This window comes from Pongo abelii, chromosome 10, assembly GCF_028885655.2.
Source record: "Pongo abelii isolate AG06213 chromosome 10, NHGRI_mPonAbe1-v2.0_pri, whole genome shotgun sequence".
Classification (NCBI taxonomy): Eukaryota; Metazoa; Chordata; class Mammalia; order Primates; family Hominidae; genus Pongo; species Pongo abelii.
In genome coordinates, this window is record NC_071995.2 from 102,640,627 (window position 1) to 102,660,232 (window position 19,606).

General features: G+C 42.0%; 1 protein-coding gene across 6 annotated transcripts in view; it reads right to left on the bottom strand.

Annotated features, from left to right (window-relative positions):
• Positions 1 to 19,606, bottom strand: part of GLT8D2 (glycosyltransferase 8 domain containing 2) — a 73,916-nt gene that overhangs the window by 12,408 nt on the left and 41,902 nt on the right. For all 6 annotated transcript variants that reach the window (XM_063711868.1, XM_002823669.6, XM_063711867.1 and 3 more), the window contains 3 exons: positions 18,658 to 18,704; positions 13,997 to 14,089; positions 2,121 to 2,292 (listed from right to left, as the gene is read on the bottom strand). In XM_063711868.1, coding sequence (XP_063567938.1) covers positions 2,121 to 2,292; positions 13,997 to 14,089; positions 18,658 to 18,676 — 284 coding nt within the window. In that variant the 5' untranslated portion in view covers positions 18,677 to 18,704. The remainder of the gene's footprint in view (positions 1 to 2,120; positions 2,293 to 13,996; positions 14,090 to 18,657; positions 18,705 to 19,606) is intronic.

Genomic DNA, 19,606 nt, shown 5'->3' on the forward strand with positions numbered 1-19,606 from the left:
ATAGCTTTCCAGTTCTTTTTCTTCACAGAAACACATACGTGTACATGTACACACTTACAGTTAGGGGTTTTGAATTTCATAAAGTAGATCATACTATACGAGTTATACTGCAGCTAGTTTTTTCCACTTAACAATATGCCTTGGGAATCTCCTATGTCTGCTTAGACAGAGTGCCTTCTTTCTTTAACATCTGGATCATATTTCACAGTTCATTTAAATATTCTTCCATTGGTGGACATTTCAGCACTTTGAAATGTTTTCACTAATTCACATAATGCTGAAACTAGCATTGTTGTACACATATTTTGGTAATATGTACTAGAATTTTTGTAGCACAGATTCCTGGAAGAGGAAAAGGCATGTGAGTCAAATTATATATGCATACAACCTTTTGATAGATATTGCCATGTTGACCTTGCCAAATGCTTTACCAACTTAGAAAATGCACATTGTATAAATAAGGAATAAGCATGTCCATTTTCCTGCACTGGGTAATGTTGTTCTGTTTAATTTTTGGCAACCTGATGAGTGAAGAATTGTCACTGAAGTGACACATATGTTTTCATTTTTATTTTCATTTTCAACAATGCAAAAATGTTTCAATTCACATTTTCCTATTAATAACATAGAAAAATTTTATTTATTTATTTTTTTTTTTTTATTTTTTATTTTTGGAGATGCAGTCTCACTCTGTCACCCAGGCTGGAGTGCAGTGGCATAATCTCAGCTCACTGCAACCTCCACCTCCTAGGTTTAAGCCATTCTCTGGCCTCAGCCTCCCCAGTAGCTGGGATTACAGGAATGTGCTAACATGTCCAGCAAATTTTTGTATCTTTAGTAGAGACGGGGTTTTGCCATATTGGCCAGGCTGGTCTCAAATTCTTGACTTCAGGTGATCTGCCCGCCTTGGCCTCCCAAAGTATTAGGATTACAGGAGTGAGCCACCACGCCCAGCCTTATTTATTTATTTTTAGCTGAAACAAGGTCTCACTCTGTTGCCCAGGCTGAAGTTAAGTGATGCGATCATAGCTCACAGCAGCCTCAAACTCCTGGGCTCAAGGGATCCTCCCACCTCAGCCTCCCGCTATGTATCACCACCCTCAGCTAATTTCTAAAATTTTTAGTAGAGACAGAGGTCTTGTTATGTTACCCAGGCTGGTCTCAAGCCTGATCCCAAGTCATCCTTTTTCCTTGGCCTCCCAAAGTGTTGGAAATATAGGAGTGAGCCACCTCACCCAGCCTACAACACCTTTTCATGTTTATTGGCCATTTGTATTTTTTTCCTCTGTGAATTATCTGGTTATATCCTATGCCCATTTTTTAACGATGTTTTTAAAATTTTTGTAACAATTCTATATTTTGGATAGTAATTCTTTGTCTATAATACATGTTAAAAATACTTGGTCTTAATCTATTGTATGAATAGCTTCACTTGTATTTTTCATCATTGTAAAGTTTTTAAATGTTATGCAGTCAAATCTGTCCATTTTTCTGGATGATTTCTGGGCTCAGAGAGACACTCTCCAAACCAAGATTTTACAATTATCTTTCATTTTTATAATATGTCCAAATTTTAATTTTCTGTTTATTTTTTCTTAATCCAAAAAGAAAGGAAATCTATTTAAGGAAATATAAGAAAGTAGAGGCCAGGTGTTGTGGCTCACATCTGTAATCCCAGCATTTTGGGAGGCTGAGGAGGGAGGATTGCTTGAACCCAGGATTTCAAGACCAACCTAGGCAACAAAGAGAGACTCGCTCTCCAAAAAAATTAGAAAATGAGCTGGGTGTGGTAGCATGCACCTGTAGTCTCAGCTACTTGGGAGGTGGAAAGAGAAGGATTGCTTGAGCCACGGAGGCCAAGGCTGCAGTGAGCTGTGATTGCGCCACTGCACAATCCAGTCTGAGCAACAGAGCAAGATCCTATCAGAAAGAAAGAGAGAAAGACAGAGAGAGAGAGAGAGAGAGACAGAAAGAGAGAGGGAGAGAAAGAGAGAAAGGGAGAGAAAGCAAGAAAGAAAGAAAAGAAGAAGAACAAGAAGAAGAGGGAGGGAGGGAGGGAGAGAGGGAAGGAGGGAGGGGAAGGAAACAGAAAATGCCAAAGTCTGTAAGACACAACTTACCGTATTCGAGTCAGAGTATTCCGGAGTCCCACTACATAGAACAAGATGTTGGCATCAGTGTTGCTGTAGATGCTATTGATGGCAGCCATAGTGGCACCCATCCTCCCTGCTGCAGCACAAATCACCACAGGAATCTCTTCTTCCAGTTCTTCAGGAGTCTCGGATTCATCATCTGGAAACATAAAAACTGGTGTCTTGGAACATGAAAGAATTTCACAGTAGAGCCAGTTTAATGCATCTTCCACACTCCTGGGGGAAGATGGCATAGTGTGGAAGAGACTGCTGATTGTTCTCCAATATCTAGTCATTCTGTCTTCCCTTAGAAAAGAACTTTGGAATTTTAGCTGGTACATAGCCAACCACGAAGACTATTTTACCAGACTCCCGTGCAGCTCTATATGATCAAGTTCTGACCAATGGGATGTTAGTTTAAGTAATGTGTGCCACTGCTTGGTCTACCCTTCAAAGGAATGCTCACCCACCCCCTTACCTTTCCCCTTTCCCATTGGCTGGACTGTCGATATGATGGTGGGAGTTAGAGTAGCCAGCTTAGACCACAAGATGGAAGCTACTTGTTGAGCTCACCAAAACCATAATATAGAAGGAATCTTGATCTGGATAACTGTGGAACTGATACATCAGACTTATACTTGAGAGAGGAAATAAACTTCTATTTTGTTTATGTCGCTATTGAAACCATACCCCCAAAGAGTTAAAGAAACCAATGACTAATAGAAATTCTTGAGTTTGCAGGATGATAGATTAGAAAAAAAAAATGCTGAAATGATGAAACTCTCTCTGCTTCTGAGATTATATCCCGGCTGAACATCGATGCAAAAATCCTCAAAAAAAATACTGGCAAACTGAATCCAGCAGCACATCAAAAAGGTTATTCACCATGATCAAGTGGGCTTCATCCCTGGGATGCAAGGCTGGTTCATCATACACAAATCAATAAACGTAATCCAGCATATAAGTAGAACCAAAGACAGAAACCCCATGATTATATCAATAGATGCAGAAAAGGCCTTTGACAAAATTCAATAGCCCTTCATGCTAAAAACTCTCAATAAATTAGGTATTGATGGGACGTATCTCAAAATAATAAGAGCTATTTATGACAAACCCATAGCCAATATCATACTGAATGGGCAAAAACTGGAAGCATTCCCTTTGAAAACTGGCACAAGACAGGGATGCCCTCTCTCACCACTCCTATTCAACATAATGTTGGAAATTCTGGCCAGGCCAATCAGGCAAGAGAAAGAAATAAAGGGTATTCAATTAGGAAAAGAGGAAGTCAAATTGTCCCTGTTCACAGATGACATGATTGTGCATTTAGAAAACCCCATCGTCTCAGCCCAAAATCTCCTTAAGCTGATAAGCAACTTCAGCAAAGTCTCAGGATATAAAATCAATGTGCAAAAATCACAACCATTCTTATACACCAATAACAGACAAACAGAGAGCCAAATCATGAGTGAACTCCCATTCACAATTGCTTCAAAGAGAATAAAATACCTAGGAATCCAACTTACAAGGGATGTGAAGGACCTCTTCAAGGAGAACTACAAACCACTGCTCAACGAAATAAAAGAGGACACAAACAAATGGAAGAACATTCCATGCTCATGGATAGGAAGAATCAATATCATGAAAATGGCCATACTGCCCAAGGTAATTTATAGATTCAATGCCATCCCCATCAAGCTACCAATGACTTTCTTCACAGAATTGGAAAAAGATACTTTAAAGTTCATATGGAACCAAAAAAGAGCCCGCATTGCCAAGTCAATCCTAAGCCAAAAGAACAAAGCTGGAGGCATCACACTACCTGACTTCAAACTATACCACAAGGCTACAGTAACCAAAATAGCATGGTACTGGTACCAAAACAGAGATATGGACCAATGAAACAGAACAGAGACCTCAGAAATAACACCATACATCTACAACCATCTGATCTTTGACAAACCTCACGAAAACAAGAAATAGGGAAAGGATTCCCTATGTAATAAATGGTGCTGGGAAAACCGGCTAGCCATACGTAGAAAGCTGAAACTGGATCCCTTCCTTACACCTTATACAAAAATTAATTCAAGATGGATTAAAGACTGAAATGTTAGATCTAAAACCATAAAAACCCTAGAAGAAAACCTAGGCAATACCATTCAGGACATAGGCATGGGCAAGGACTTCATGACTAAAACACCAAAAGCAATGGCAACAAAAGCCAAAATTGACAAATGGGATCTAATTAAACTAAAGAGTTTCTGCACATCAAAAGAAACTACCATCACAATGAACAGGCAACCTACAGAATGGGAGAAAATTTTTGCAATCTACTCATCTGACAAAGGGCTAATATCCAGAATCTACAAAGAACTTAAACAAATTTACAAGAAAAAAACAAACAACCCCATCAAAAAGTGGGCAAAGGATATGAACAGACACTTCTCAAAAGAAGACATTTATGCAACCAACAGACACACGAAAAAATGTTCATCATCACTGGCCATCAGAGAAATGCAAATCAAAACCACAATGAGATACAATCTCACACCAGTTAGAATGGCGATCATTAAAAGGTCAGGAAACAACAGATCCTGGAGAGGATGTGGAGAAACAGGAACGCTTTTACACTGTTGGTGGAACTGTAAACTGGTTCAACCATTGTGGAAGACAGTGTAGTGATTCCTCAAGGATCTAGAACTAGAAATACCATTTGACCCAGCCATCCCCTTACTAGGTATATACCCAAAGGATTATAAATCATGCTGCTTTAAAGAAACATGCACACATATGTTTAATGTGGCACTATTCACAATAGCAAAGACTTGGAACCAACCCAAATATCCATCAATGATAGACTGGATTAAGAAAATGTGGCACATATGTACCATGGAATACTATGCAGCCATAAAAAAGGATGAGTTCATGTCCTTTCTAGGGACATGGATGAAGCTGGAAACCATCATTCTCAGCAAACTATCTCAGGGACAAAAAACCAAACACTGCCTGTTCTCACTCATAGGTGGGAATTGAACAATGAGAACACTTGGACACAGGAAGGGGAACATCACACCCCAGGGCCTGTTGTGGGGTTGGGGGAAGGGGAAGGGATAGCATTAGGAGATATACCTAATGTAAATGACGAGTTAATGGGTGCAGCACACCAACATGGCACATGTATACATATGTAATAAACCTGCACGTTGTGCACATGTACCCTAGAACTTAAAGTATAACAAAATAAATAAATAAATAAATAAAAGAAACTGGCTGAAATCAGTTGGAACTAATCTGGTCAACTGAAGTTTGTGCAGAACAAGCTTGCTGATGTCACAGCTTGGATTTCCGCCCTGTGTTTCAAACTAACTCCTCCCAGATTTGCACATGAGACCCATGAGGTAGCATGAAGAGATAACTGTGCAAGCCTCAGGACCTTTTAGACCTCCTCTTCTCTTCCATCAATCACCTACTAATCCCAGAATCCACCCCTGAGCCTTTTCTAATAAAATTACTGCCTTAAAGTCAGCACAGGGAGACAGATTTGAGCTGGGCTCCTGTCTCCTTGTTAGTCGATTTACAAGAAAAAGCTTTGCTTTTCTCAGAACCCGGAGTCATAGTGTTGGATTCTAGCACATCAGGCTGTGAGCCCTTTTGACCATAACACAAAATCTATTATTTTGGAGCTATCTTCCAGGAGCCAGTTGGCTAGCCTAAAATACACACACACTTAAAAACATACAAAGAACTGAAAAGCCTCATTTGTCCAACAGTCTTCAACTCTTCCCTGAATCAGAATATTTACTTTGCCTACACTGCTATAAGATACTGGTTGTGATTTTCCCTCTTCTATCCCCACTCTGGTCAAGTTCCTCAAACGTTGACAGCAAGAGGAAGGAGGTAAATGAAAGAACATGACTAATGCACAAGATAAATAATTAATTATTCTTTTGAGCAAGCCTGGCTATGCTATAAAATACCAAAGCCATAACATCATACTTTAGTACTGCAATACAACTTTCAGCCATGGAGAAGAATAATGATCCATAAGTAGAGTATCCAGTACCCACTGTAAAGTACTCATCTGATTTTTACTTAAAGTTCTCTCTCTCTCTCTCTCTCTCTCCCCTCTCTCCACCCACTCTCTCCCCCTACCCCTTCTCTTTCCAGATCCTTTTTGGAAAACCTCTATCCCTGAGGTCCAGGGTAGTTCTAGCTGATATTTCATTCAATAAGCATTTCTTGAAACTAACTACCAGGTACTGTGTTTTGTGTAATTTAAGACACATTGAATGGCCTCCTCTTTCTCCTTCTACATCTTTTCTACCAGCTTGCTACTGCATCTGAAATTTCCACCACTAGAATAATTTTGTTTTCACAATATATTTACTGACATGAGAGAATGTTCATAAAACACTGTTAAGGAGGAAAAGAATACAAAATTCTCTCTAGTATTTGATCACAATTTGATACATACATATTTGCAAATGGACTTATGTCTATTTATGGAATTAGGAGTGATTTTTATTTTACTTGTATTTCTTATACTTCCCAAACTGACTAAAGTAACCTTGATATGGTATGGCTCTGTGTCCTCACCAAAATCTCATCATGAATTGTACTCCCATAATTCCCACATGTTGTGGGAGGGACTCAGTGGGAGATAATCTGAATCATGGGGGTGGTTTTCCCCATGCTGTTCTCATGATAGTGAATAAGTCTCATGAGATCTGACAGTTTTATCAGGGGTTTCTTCTTTTGCATCTCTCACTTTCTCTTGCTGCTGCCATGTAAGAAGGGCCTTTCGCCTCCCGCCATGATTCTGAGGCTTCTCCAGCCATGTGGAACTGTAAGTCCAATTAAAACTCTTTTTCTTCCCAGTCTCAGGTATGTCTTTATCAGTGACATGAAAACGGACTAATACAGTAAATTGGTACCAGTAGAGTGGGACGTTGTTGAAAAGATACCAACAAATATGGAAGCAATTTTGGAACTGGGTGACAAACAGAGGTTGGAACAGTTTGGAGGGGTCAGAAGAAGACAGGAAAATGTAGGAAAGCTTGGAACTTCCTAGAGACTTGTTGAATGGCTTTGACCAAAAGCCAGCTAGAGACACGGACAATAAGGTCCAGGGTGAGGTGGTCTCAGATGTAGATAAGGAACTTGTTGGGAACTGGAACAAAGGTGACTTTTGTTATGTTTTAGCAAAAAGACCAGGGGCATTTTGCCCCTGCTCTAGGGATGTGTGGAACTTTGAACTTGAGAGAGATAATTTAGGATATCTGGCAGAAGAAATTTCTAAGCAGCAAAGCATTCAAGAGGTGGCTTGGGTGCTGTTAAAGGCATTCAGTTTTATAAGGGAAGCAGAGCACAAAAGTTCAGAAAATTTACAGCCTGACAATGTGATAGAAAAAAAAATAACATTTTCTAAGGAGAAATTCAAGCTGGCTACAGAAATTTGCATAAATAACAAGGAGCCAAACGTTAATCCCCAAGACAATGGGGGAAAATGTCTCCAGGGCATGTCAGAGGGCTTCACAGCTGCCCCTGCCATCACAGGCCCGGAGGCCTAGGAGAAAATGGTTTTGTGGTCTAGGCCCAGGGTCCTGTGCTGTATGCAGCCTAGGGATGTGGTGCCCTGTGTCCCAGCCACTCCAGCCATGGCTGAAAGGGGCCAACATAGGGCTTGCACTGTGGCTTCAGAGGGTGCAAGCCCCAAGCCTTGGCAGCTTCCACGTGGTGTTGAGCCTGTGAGTGCACAGAAGTAAAAAATTGGGGTTTGGGAATCTCCACCTACACTTCAGAAGATGTACGGAAATGCCTGGATGCCCAGGCAGAAGTTTGCCACAGGGGCGGGGGCCTCATGGAGAACCTCTGCTAGGGCAGTGCAGAAGGGAAATGTGGGGTCAGAGCCCCCACACAGAGTCCCTACTGGGGCACTGCCTAGTGGAGCTGTGAGAAGAGGGCCACCGTGCTCCAGACCCCAGAATGGTAGATCCACTGACAGCTTGCACCGTCGCTGGAAAAGCTACAGACACTCAATGCCAGCCCATGAAAGCAGCTGGGAGGGAGGCAAACCCCTCCCTGCAAAGCCACAGGGTAGAGCTGCCCTAAGACCATGGGAACCCACCTCTTACATCAGCATGACCTGGATGTGAGACCTGGAGTCAAAGGAGATCATTCTGGAGCTTTAAAATTTGACTGCCCCGCTGGATTTTGGACAAGCATGGGGCCTGTAACCCCTTTGTTTTGGCCAATTTCTCCCATTTGGAATGGCTGTATTTACCAAATACCTGTACTCCCACTGTATCTAGGAAGAGGAAGTAACCAGCTTGCTTTTGATTTTGCAGACTCATAGGCAGAAGGAACTTGCCTTGTTTCAGATGAGACTTTAGATTGTGGAGTTTTGAGTTAATGTTGAAATGAGTTAAGACTTTGGGGGACTGTTGAGAAGGCATGATTGGTTTTGAAATGTGAGGACATGAGATTTGGAGGGACCAGGCGCAGAATGTTATGGTTTGGCTCTGTGTCCCCACCCAAATCTCATCTTGAATTGTACTCCCATATTTCCCATATGTTGTGGGAGGGACCCAGTGGGAGATAATGTGAATCATGGGGATGGTTTCTCCCATACTGTTCTCATGGTAGTGAATAAGTCTTATGAGATCTGATGGTTTTATTAGGGATTCCACTCTTGTATCTCTCATTTTCTTTTGCCGCTGCCATGTAAGAGGTGCCTTTCACCTCCCACATGATTCTGAGGCCTCCCCAGCCATGTGGAACTGTAAGTCCAATTAAACCTCTTTTTTTCCCCAGTCTTAGGTATGTCTTTATCAGCAGCATGAAAACAGACTAATACAAACCATGAGTTATTTTTATAAACAAACCAAAAAAAAAAAGCTTCTTAAGGATTATTCCTTTTGGACTAAGTTGTAATCTTATGGAGGTATCATGTGATATGTTACCTGCTGGCTGTGAAGTGATCTGCCAAAAATGAGAATTTGACTATGTTTCTTTGTTGCTGAAAGTTCCTCATTGGTTCCTAAAAGGTAAAGCTACATTTCTTTGCCTGGCACACAAGACCTCTCATGATCCAGCCCCTGCTCACTTCTCCAGCCTCACCTCCTTCTATTTTAGCAACACCAAACTCCTCATGGTTCCCTGAACACTACTCTTATCTCATTGCCTTTGCACATGATGTTCCCAATGCCTGGAATGCTTTCAATATCCTTTTCTGCATGGCTAACCCTTACGTATTCATTCCAAATGCAGTACTGACATCAGATCCTCTGGGAAGCCTTTAACAGCTCCCTACACAAATTAACACGCACCTTCTCTATGCTGTGCTCTTGCCTGTGGTTGAATTTATTAATTGCGTTGAAATTTATTTGGTTGCATGTCTTCCCTCTTTCTCCTATTACACTAGGAGCTCTGTGAGGGCAGGCATTTTGTTCATCTCTGTATCCTCTGCAGCTGTCGCAGTGCCTGGCACACAGTAGATTTTCAATACAATCTGAATAGATGGGTGAATATTAGATATCTCTATTTGAGCACTTGCCACAATGCACTGGAAGAATCTATTTATGTGTCTGTCTCCTCCACTAGACTGTAAGCTCATTATATTATCCCTACTGAGTCTGGCACTTTGGAAGTGCTTAATGAAAGTTTGCTGGAATGAACTAAATGGAATTGATGAATGAGTCTCAGAAAACAGGGCCCTTGAGGAGTAAGACGGAAGGGTAAAAAAGCTGGGGCTGTGCCTGGCTGCCAGACTCAGGCGGAGGCCTTCAGCAGACTGTGGGAAGCACAAGGTAAAAGGAAAGTGTCCTCATAAAAGAGGGGACACTCCAGAAAAAGGTCAAACATTGAGTGTCCAGCTCTGCTGCCAACAAATGACACTGCCACACTCCTTAGGGGCCTCTGCCAGGTAGAGATACTGAGTACTAACCTAAGCCAAAAATACTGCTCTCTGCCGAAAAGTTTCCCCTGGACAGAATGAAGGACAAATGCACACTGGAGAAATGTGGCGGAAAGGCTTATCAACTGTACCTTCTTCATCGATGCTCCATCCTTGCAGTTTCTTTAGGAATTATCTGCTCCATTATTTAGATTCATTGTACCAACTGGTGCCTGAGCCAAAGCATTAAAAGGTTGGCTATGGGAAACTATTTGGTGCCTAACAAAAATAGTAAATATCACAATGCTGGCAGAATGGAATAGAAATGATACTCCCTTCGTCCATTCCATAAGCAGCTCTGATCAAGCCATGCCTATTCCTAGAAGAAAGGAAATGTCTGCTTTCCTAATGCCATGACTCAGAATTCCATTTCAAATAAGGATTGTTTTAGCTAAGTGTATCAGCTTACCTCTCCCCAAGTGGGACAGCTGTGAGTGACCAGCACACTAATCACAAGAGAAGTATCGGGAGATTACATGGAGTGTCACAATGGGGATATTACAGAGAATACCGCCATGTTTTACTTGAATGTAGGACTTCACAGGGCCTCTGGATATTAACTTAGAACACTAGTTCTTTGAATTAATATTTTTCAAATTATAAAAAATAATACATAATTATTGAAAAAAGTTCAGCCCAAACAGAAGAGTATTTGGTAAATTGTGACTGTTTTCTGCAGATCTCTCACTCCCACTCCAAAAGTAGACCTCTGCTTTATAACAATATATAACACAACCAGTGTGGTGTGTGCCCCTTAAACCCTTCTTAATGGTAATACTAAAGAATATAAACCTGGGCCAGGCGCGGTGGCTCACACCTGTAATCCCAGCACTTTGGGACGCTAAGGTGGGCAGATCATCTGAGGTCGGGCATTTGAGACCAGCCTCACCAACATGGAGAAACCCCATCTCTCCTAAAAATACAAAATTAGCCGGGCATGGTGGCGCATGCCTGTAATCCCAGCCACTCGGGAGGCTGAGGCAGGAAAATCGCTTGAACACAGAGGCGGAGGTAGTGGTGAGCTGAGATGGCACCATTGCACTCCAGCCTGGACAACAAGAGCGAAACTCTGTCTCAAAAAAAAAAAAAAAAATATATATATATATATATATAGCTTAAACACTTATTATTTAAAAACCAAAATGGAATCATACTTTTCAGTCTCTTCTGCAACTTGCTTTTCCCATTTAACATACCACAAGCATTCTTCCATGCCAATGCTACATTCGTTTGAATGGTATTTTATAACACTGATTTTAAAAAATTTTGACACTGAATGGTTAAACGTGATAATGGATCCATTCATGTGGTCCAAATGCTTTGTTTCTCAGTATAGGTCTGATTAGTCAGTCAGGATGTGCATTTCTTTAGAGCTGTTTTAACAGCTGTTTTAAAACCTACCCACTTATTTCCCTGAAGAAGGGAGTCTGTGGTGGGATTAGCTGAGCGAATGTGTTGGTTTATGAGCAGAGATTGAAGCATGAAGAGTGGAGTCAGTTCAGATGACATTTGTCTTTACGTGACTTCCTTCTCTCTCTCTCTCTCTTTTAGAACAGTTTATTGAGGTGTAGATACTGCTATGGACTGAATTGTGTCCCCCAGAGTCCAATTGTTAACATCTTAGCTCCCAGCATCTCAGGATGTCAGTGCACTTGATTGCCTTTAAAGAGACAATTAAGTTAAAATGAAGCCATTTGGTAGGCCTTATCCCAGTAAGACTGGTATCCTAATAAGAGGAGGAAAAGAGGAGAATCACACAGAGGGTCACAACCAGGAATGCAGCACAGAGAAAAGGCCACGTGAGGACACAGCAAGAAAGCGGCCGTCTGCATGCCAAGGAGAGAGGCCTCAGGAGAAACCAAACCTGCTCGCACCGTGATCCTGGACTTCCAGCCTCCAGAACCAGAGAAAATACATTTCTATGGTCTAGCCACCTAGTCTGTCCTATTTTGTTATGGCAGCCCAAGCAAACGAATACAGATTTTTTAAAATTTACCCATTGTAAGCGTACAGTACAATGATGTTTAGTAAATTTATAGAATTGCACAACCATTACCACGATCCAATTTTAGAAAGTTCCATTGAGCTGCCTGGTCTGCAGTCAGTCCATTCCCACTCCCAGCTCTAGGCAACCACTGATCTGCTCTGTGTCTCCATTGATTTTCCTTTTCTAGAAATTTCATATAGATGGAATCATACAATATATGGTCTTTCAGGTCTGACTTCTTTTATTTAGCATAGTTTTTTTTTTTCAGGTTCATCCATATTGCAGCTTGTATCAGTCATTTGTTCCTTTTTACTGTTGAAAAGTATTTCATTGTGTGGGATAAATTACATTTTTTGTATCCTTCACGAGTTGATGTACGTGTGAATTGTTTCCAGTTTGGGGCTACTATGAATTATACCCTAAGAACATTTGTATATATGTCTTTGGTGAAAATCATTCTCTTTGCAGATTCTATGTTCATTTAGATCAGATTATACATGTTTTTAATTATTTTTAAATGAATTTTTAAATTACAAAATATAATCAGAAAGAAATGTCAGCTTCCTGGGAATAGGGATGTTGTTTTGTTCACTGTTGTGTTTCCAGTTCCTAAGTGTCTGACTGAAAAAAAAAAAACTGTGGAATAAATGTATGTAACACACCAAATAACTGTATTCAGAGTCTCACTCTGTCATCCAAGCTGGAGTGCAGTGGCACTATCAGGGGTCACTGCTGCTTAACCCTCCTAGGTTCAAGTGATCCTCTCATTCCAGCCTCCCAAGTAGCTGGGACTATAGGCATGCCCCACCATGCCCAGGTAATTTTTTGTGTGCATGCAGATGGGGTCTTGCTTTGTTGCCTAGGCTGGGCTGGTCTCAAACACCTGGACTCAAGTGATCCTCCCGCCTCAGCCTCCCAAAGTGCTGGATTACAAGTATGAGCCACCATCGCCAGCCCATAAGTGTATATTTGCCTGATTTATATAAAAAGTAAATTAGCTGGGCATGGAGCTCATGCCTGTAATCTCAGCACTTTGGGAGGCCAAGGTAGGAGGACAGCTTGAGCCCAGGAGTTCAAGATGAACCTGTGCAGCATGGCAAAACCCATCTCTACAAAAAATTAGCTGGGTGTGGTGGCAAACACCTGTAGTTCCAACTTCTTGGGGTGCTGAGGCCGGAGGATTGCTTGAGCCCTGGAGGTCGAGGCTGCAGGGAGCTGCTATTGTGCCACTGTACTCGAGCTGGAGCAACAGAGTGAGATTCTGTCTCAAAAAAAAGTAAATTAATTAAAATGTAATAAACAGTGCTTCCTGATTTTTATGGAGGTTGACTTTGCGTGTGCATTGGAGTTGTGAAGGTGCCATCTCAGGCAATTCACCCCCGAGGAGGGAAACACGGTTCTCAGTGCAGCTGGGAGAGACCACAGGGCCAATGAAGGGCCATTTTCAAGTTGAGAGTTATGAGGCTGACTTGCACTGATGGGAATGAACCAGCAGGGAGAGGAGAGAGAGGGCGGTTTCCATAAGCAAAGTCATTGAGAAGCTCCAAAGAGATGGGGTGTGGAGCAGTGCACTCACCCTGTGGTCCAAGAACTTACAGCATCAGCCTCAACCAGGAGCTTATTGGAAATGCAAGTCTTGAGGCCTCACCCCATACCTACTGATCCTACACCTCACGGGTGGGCCCAGTGCTGTGTTTTAACAAGCTCTCCATGTGACTCTCACACATGCTAAAGTTTGAATAGCACCGACCATCCTAGGGCACGACTGAAAAGGTGGTCTAGGGCAGATATTCTACTAGCAGGTCCTTGGGAATTGACCAAACTGTCACTTGTCCCTGAACCCAGCTATTGAAAGGACCTAGAGGAACACATTCAAACCACATTCCTGGGTATCCCAACTCAATGAATTCCATGTGTGCTCACCTGCGTCATTCTTGGGCACAGTCCCCTTATGAACTTTCTTATACAGAATCACACAGAGGGTCACGATCAGAAGGAACAGCAGCACCTGATTAACTGAAATAGAAATGGAAACACGTTAACATTGAACCTACGAACCTGAAATCACGTGACAAAGTTTAGAATGGTAGTGTGAGTAGATGCCTTCCATGACACAGAGGAGTGGTGTCTGAGACCTTTCTATAAGCAGAGAGCATATAGAGTAAAGAATTAACCTGGCCAGGTGTGGTAGCTCATGCCTGTAATCCCAGTGCTTTGGGAGGCCGAGGCAGGTGGATCACCTGAGCTCAGGAGATTCGAGACTAGCCTGGGCAACAGAGTGAGACCCTGTCTCAACAACAACAACAAAAACACACACACAAACACACCAAAAATAAAATTAGCTGGGCATGGTGGCATGCACCTGTAGTCCCAGCTACTAAGGAGGCTGAGATAGGAGGATGGCTTGAGCCTGGGAGGTGGAGGCTGCAGTGAGCCAAAATTACTCCAGCCTGGGTGACAGAGCCAGACCCTGTCTCAAATACAAAAACAAACAAACAGAAAGAATTAACCTGGAACACTATTGTTGCTCAGGGATCTTGCATCTTTACTGAATTTGTATATCAGTTCTAATAATTTTTTGCTGGAGTCTAGAATTTTCCAAATATAAGATTATATTGGCCAGGTGTAGTGGCTCACACCTGTAATCCCAGCACTTTGGGAGGCTGAGGTGGGCAGATCACATGAGGCCAGGAGTTCAAGGCCAGCCTGGGCAATATGGCGAAACCCTATCTCTACTAAATTATACAAAAATTAGCTGGGCGTGATGGTGCATGCCTGTAATCCCAGCTATTTGGGAGGCTGAGGCATGAGAATTGCTTGAACCTGGGAGGCAGAGGTTGCAGTGAGCCAAGATCACACCATTGGGCAATAGAGCAAGACCTTCCTTCCAAAACAAAACAAAACAAAAACGTATCCTCTGCAAACAAGGATAATCTGAGTTCCTCCTTTCCAATCTGGATGCCCTTTATTTCTTTTGCTTGTCTGATTGCTCTAGCTAGGGCTTCCACTACTATGTTGAATAACAATGGTGAAATGCAGCCATCCTTGTCGTGTTCCAGATGTAAGAGGAAAGGCTTTCAGTTTTTCCCCATTTAGTATGATACTAGCTGTGGGTCTGCGGTATGTGGCTTTTATTTTGTTGAATTTATGTGATTCTTCTTATGAGCCAGTAGTAATTATAAATACATGTTCTTAGCCATTATGACACAGTTGCTTCTCAGTTAATTCAACCCTTGGTCAAGGATGATGTGCAGGCAGGGTGCGGTGGCTCACGCCTGTAATCCCAGCACTTTGGGAGGCCAAGGCAGGTGGATCACTGGAGGCCAGGAGTTTGAGACCAGCCTGGCCAACATGGCAAAACCCCATCTCTACTAAAAATACAAAAATTAGCCGGGTGTTGCCCATGCCTGTACTCCCAGCTATTCAGGAGGTTGAGGCATGAGAATCACTTGAACCTGGGAGGCGGAGGTTGCAGTGAGCCGAGATCTCGCCACTGCACTCCAGTCTGGGTGACAAAGGGAGACTGTCAAAAAAGAAAGAAGGAAGGAAGGAAGGAAGGAAGGAAAGAAAGAAAGGAAGGAAGGAAGGAAGGAAGGAAGGAAAGAAAGAAAGAAAGAAAGAAAGAAAGAAAGAAAGAAAGAAAGAAAGAAAGAAAGAAAGAAAGAAAGAAAGAAAGAAAGGAAAGAAAGAAAGGAAGGAAGGAGGGAAGAAAGAAAAGAAAAGAAAGAAAGGAAAGAAAGAAAGAAAGAAAGAAAGAAAAGAAAGAAAGAAAGGAAGGAAGAAAGAAAGAAAAGAAAAGAAAGAAAGGAAAGAAAGAAGGAAAATTCTTGCCCTGGATAAACAGAAGACCCCAATGCCTCCAAGCCTCCATGTCTGTTTGTTCCAGTGATGTTGGCCCTTGGGATCTGCTGAGAAGCAGAGTAGTGTAAAACAGTGTTTTCTTGAGTATGGAACATATAGCACTGGTTGTGCATGAAGTGACTGAGGAAGTTCATGTTCATAGCATTAATATTTAATCACCATATGAGAAAGTCAGTCTTTCTGATTTTATGTGCAGGAACGCAACAAAAGCTACCCAGAGTTGAATCACATTCTTCTAATTGTATATGTGTTTGAAGCCACCTTTTTTTTTATGATAGGAGATCATTCTGTTTTCATTTACAGTAAGGATAAAAACTTTCTATTATGAAGTACACTTATAAATTTTTTAAATTAGTCAAAGAAAACAAAATTGGTTTTGAGATGGAGTTTCACTCTTGTTGCCCAGGCTGGAGTGCAATGGCACAGTCTTGGCTCACTGCAACCTCCACCTCCTGGGTTCAAGCGATTCTCCTGCCTCAGCCTCCCGAGTAGCTGGGATTACAGGCCCCCACCACCATGCCTGGCTAATTTTTGTATTTTTAGTAGAGACAGGGTTTCACCACGTTGGCCAGGCTGATCTCGAACTTCTGACCACAGGTGATCCGCCCACCTCAGTCTCCCAAAGTGCTGAAATTACAGGCATGAGCCACTGTGCCTGGCCTAAAGAAAATATTAAGTAATGTTTAAGACAGAAGCCACTGTGCCTGGCCTAAAGAAAATATTAAGTAACGTTTAAGACAGAAGGAACACAGCTGATGAAAAATTGAGAAGATGGCATGTTGGCATGTGTAGTGCACACCTACCTAAAATTTGGGAAAATTGGTAGAAGGGAAGAGGGTGTGAATTTGAAGTCAGACTCAAATCTCCTTTCTACCACCTCCTAGCTGTATGGCAAAGGGGTATCTTAACCTCTCGGAGCTTGGTGTACTTTTCTGCTGAATGAAGATTGTAATAATAAGCATTACCTCGCACTACTGTTTTGAGAGTTAACCAAGGCAATGCAGGCCCAATAAAGACTTTACAAATGGTTATGCATCGTTGTTATTATTATTTTATCTTTTTTTTTTTTTTTTTTTTTTTTGAGACAGGGTCTCACCTCAGTTACCCTGGCTGGAGTGCAGCAGTGTGATCTCAGCTCACTGTAACCCCAACCTTCCAGGCTCAGGTGATTCTCCTATCTCAGCCTCCCAAGTAGCTGGGACTATAGACACATATCACCACATCTGGCTAATTTTTTGTATTTTTTAGTAGAGACGGGGTTTCACCATGTTGCTAAGGCTGATCTCGAACTCCTGGACTCAAGCAATCCACCTGCCTCAGCCTCCCAAAGTGCTGGGAATACAGGCATGAGCCACCGCACCTGGCCTGTATTATTTTTTATTATTTTTATGCATCAAGAGACTTAATCTACTGACTTCATATGCATCTATTTTTTGGCCTCTATGCCTTTGTCTTCCCATTTGTAAAAGAGTCTCCATGGATGCCCTCCAAAGCTACATCCTGAGGCTGTGATTCTATTTTGCTGACACCCAGTTCCTCCCTGCCTTAATGGATTATCAGATTCAGCCAGGGACAATCAGATACTAGACTCAGTTTAAAACAAAACTATAGAGAAGCAGAAAATGGACAGAAAATGGACAAAATTCTACAGTTTATCAACAGGACCGATTAATATTCACCTGCCATGGCCAGGCGCGGTGCCTCACACCTGTAATCCCAGCACTTTGGGAGGCTGAGGTGGGTGCATCACTTGAGGTCGGGAGTTCAAGACCAGCCTGGCTAACATGGTGAAAACCCATCTCTACTAAAAATACAAAAATTACCCAGGCAAGTATGTCTCATGCAATATTTGGGACATACTTATACTAAAAAATTATTTGTTGTTTATCTGAAGTTCAAATTTAACTGGTTGTCCTGTTCTGCGTCTTTGTTTGCTGAATCTGGCAACTCTACCCTGAGGGTCACAGAATTAGGTTACTATGTTTCTCCTCAAATTCACAAACTACTGGATCTAAAATCAGAGGCAAATCCAGGTTCTGATGGGTCTGAAGATTTGAGATGACTCTTTAAGACTAAGAATGCAAAATTACAAATTACAAATGCTAAATTAGCTATGAACATGAATATTTATTCCAAACGAGAAAATGCATTCTTTTTGCAAGTTTTATAGAAATATATGATCCCTGTTGTAAGTTCACTTCCACTTCTTCTTCTTCTTCTTTTTTTTTTTTTTTTTTGAGACGGGCTCTCACTCTGTCTCCCAGGCTGGCATGCAGTGGTGCAATCTCAGCTCACTGCAGCCTCTGCCTCCCAGACTCAAGTGATCCTCCTGCCTCAGCCTCCCGAGTAGCTGAGACTACAGGTGTCTGCCACCACACCTGGCTAATTTTTGTATTTTTTGTAGAGATGGGGTCTCTCCATGTTACCCAGGCTGGTCTCGAACTCCTGAGCTCAACTGACCCGCCCACCTCAGCCTCCCAAAGTGCTAGGATTACAGGCGTGAGCCAGTGCGCCCAGCCGATAAGTCCACTTCTGACTAAAATACTGAACAACTCTCCATGGGAATCATCCGGAAATGATGATGCCAAAAAGTGCCTGCAGGAAAACTATCCATGAAAATCAAAGACAATCCAAGAAAGAAGAAAAAAGCCAAGCCCCAGCCTCAAAACCATCCTCCCAAATATCTGTTTTTAAATCATTATTTTCAAAAGTTGTAATCTTACTTTTCCGTAACAGAGCCATGTGTATTCACGCGGATAAGAACCGTAACCTGTGGATTAAAGAAAAAAAAAATCTGTTTAAAAGAGAATCAACTTAAAGTTCATCAACAAGTGTCAAGGACTATGCCTTCTCTGAAAGACTGATATATCGTGAAGTGTGTGATCATTTTTTACTGCTCCAAATCTAAAATTTTGGAAACAAAATAAATACTGGCTCATGTCTTCAAAAGTGATGCCTCTGGTTGAACAAACCTTACTAAGGGTCCTCAAAAGCTAATCGTTTGTCTTCAGAAGTTCTTTCTTTCTTTTTTTTTTTTTTTTTTTGGTGACAGAGTCTCGCTCCATCACCCAGGCTGGAATGCAGTGGTGCGATCTTGGCTCACTGCAACCTCCGCCTCCCAGGTTCAAGCAATCCTCTTTCCTCAGCCTCCCAAGTAGCTGGAACTACAGGCATGCACCACCACGCTCGGCTAATTTTTTTTATTTTTACTAGAGATGGGGTTTTGCCATGTTGCCCAGGCTGGTCTCGAACTCCTAGCCTCAAGCAATCCATCCACCTTGGCCTCCCAACGTGCTGGGATTACAGATGTGAGCCACAGTGCCCGGCCCAGAATTTTTTTAACCTCTTGTAAAAAGAGCTCTGTTAGCCTTCTGGGTCAGCAGAGCAGATGGCAGTAACTGGAAGTATCACACTAGATCTCCTTGATCTAAAATATCAACCCTATGCCATCTTTCTACTATCATGACTTCATTCCTTGATAAGGAAGATTTTACATCTTCAAGAATCCCTTGGAGGCGCATGCATTATACTCAATTCAATCATTCATTCAGTATTTACATATTGAGATCCTACTAAAAGCCCAGCACTGTGCCACTTCCCAGTGATGTACCGACAAACAGTACTGGTCCCTATCCTCCTGGAGCTTTTGGTCCAGTGGGGGAAACAGATATT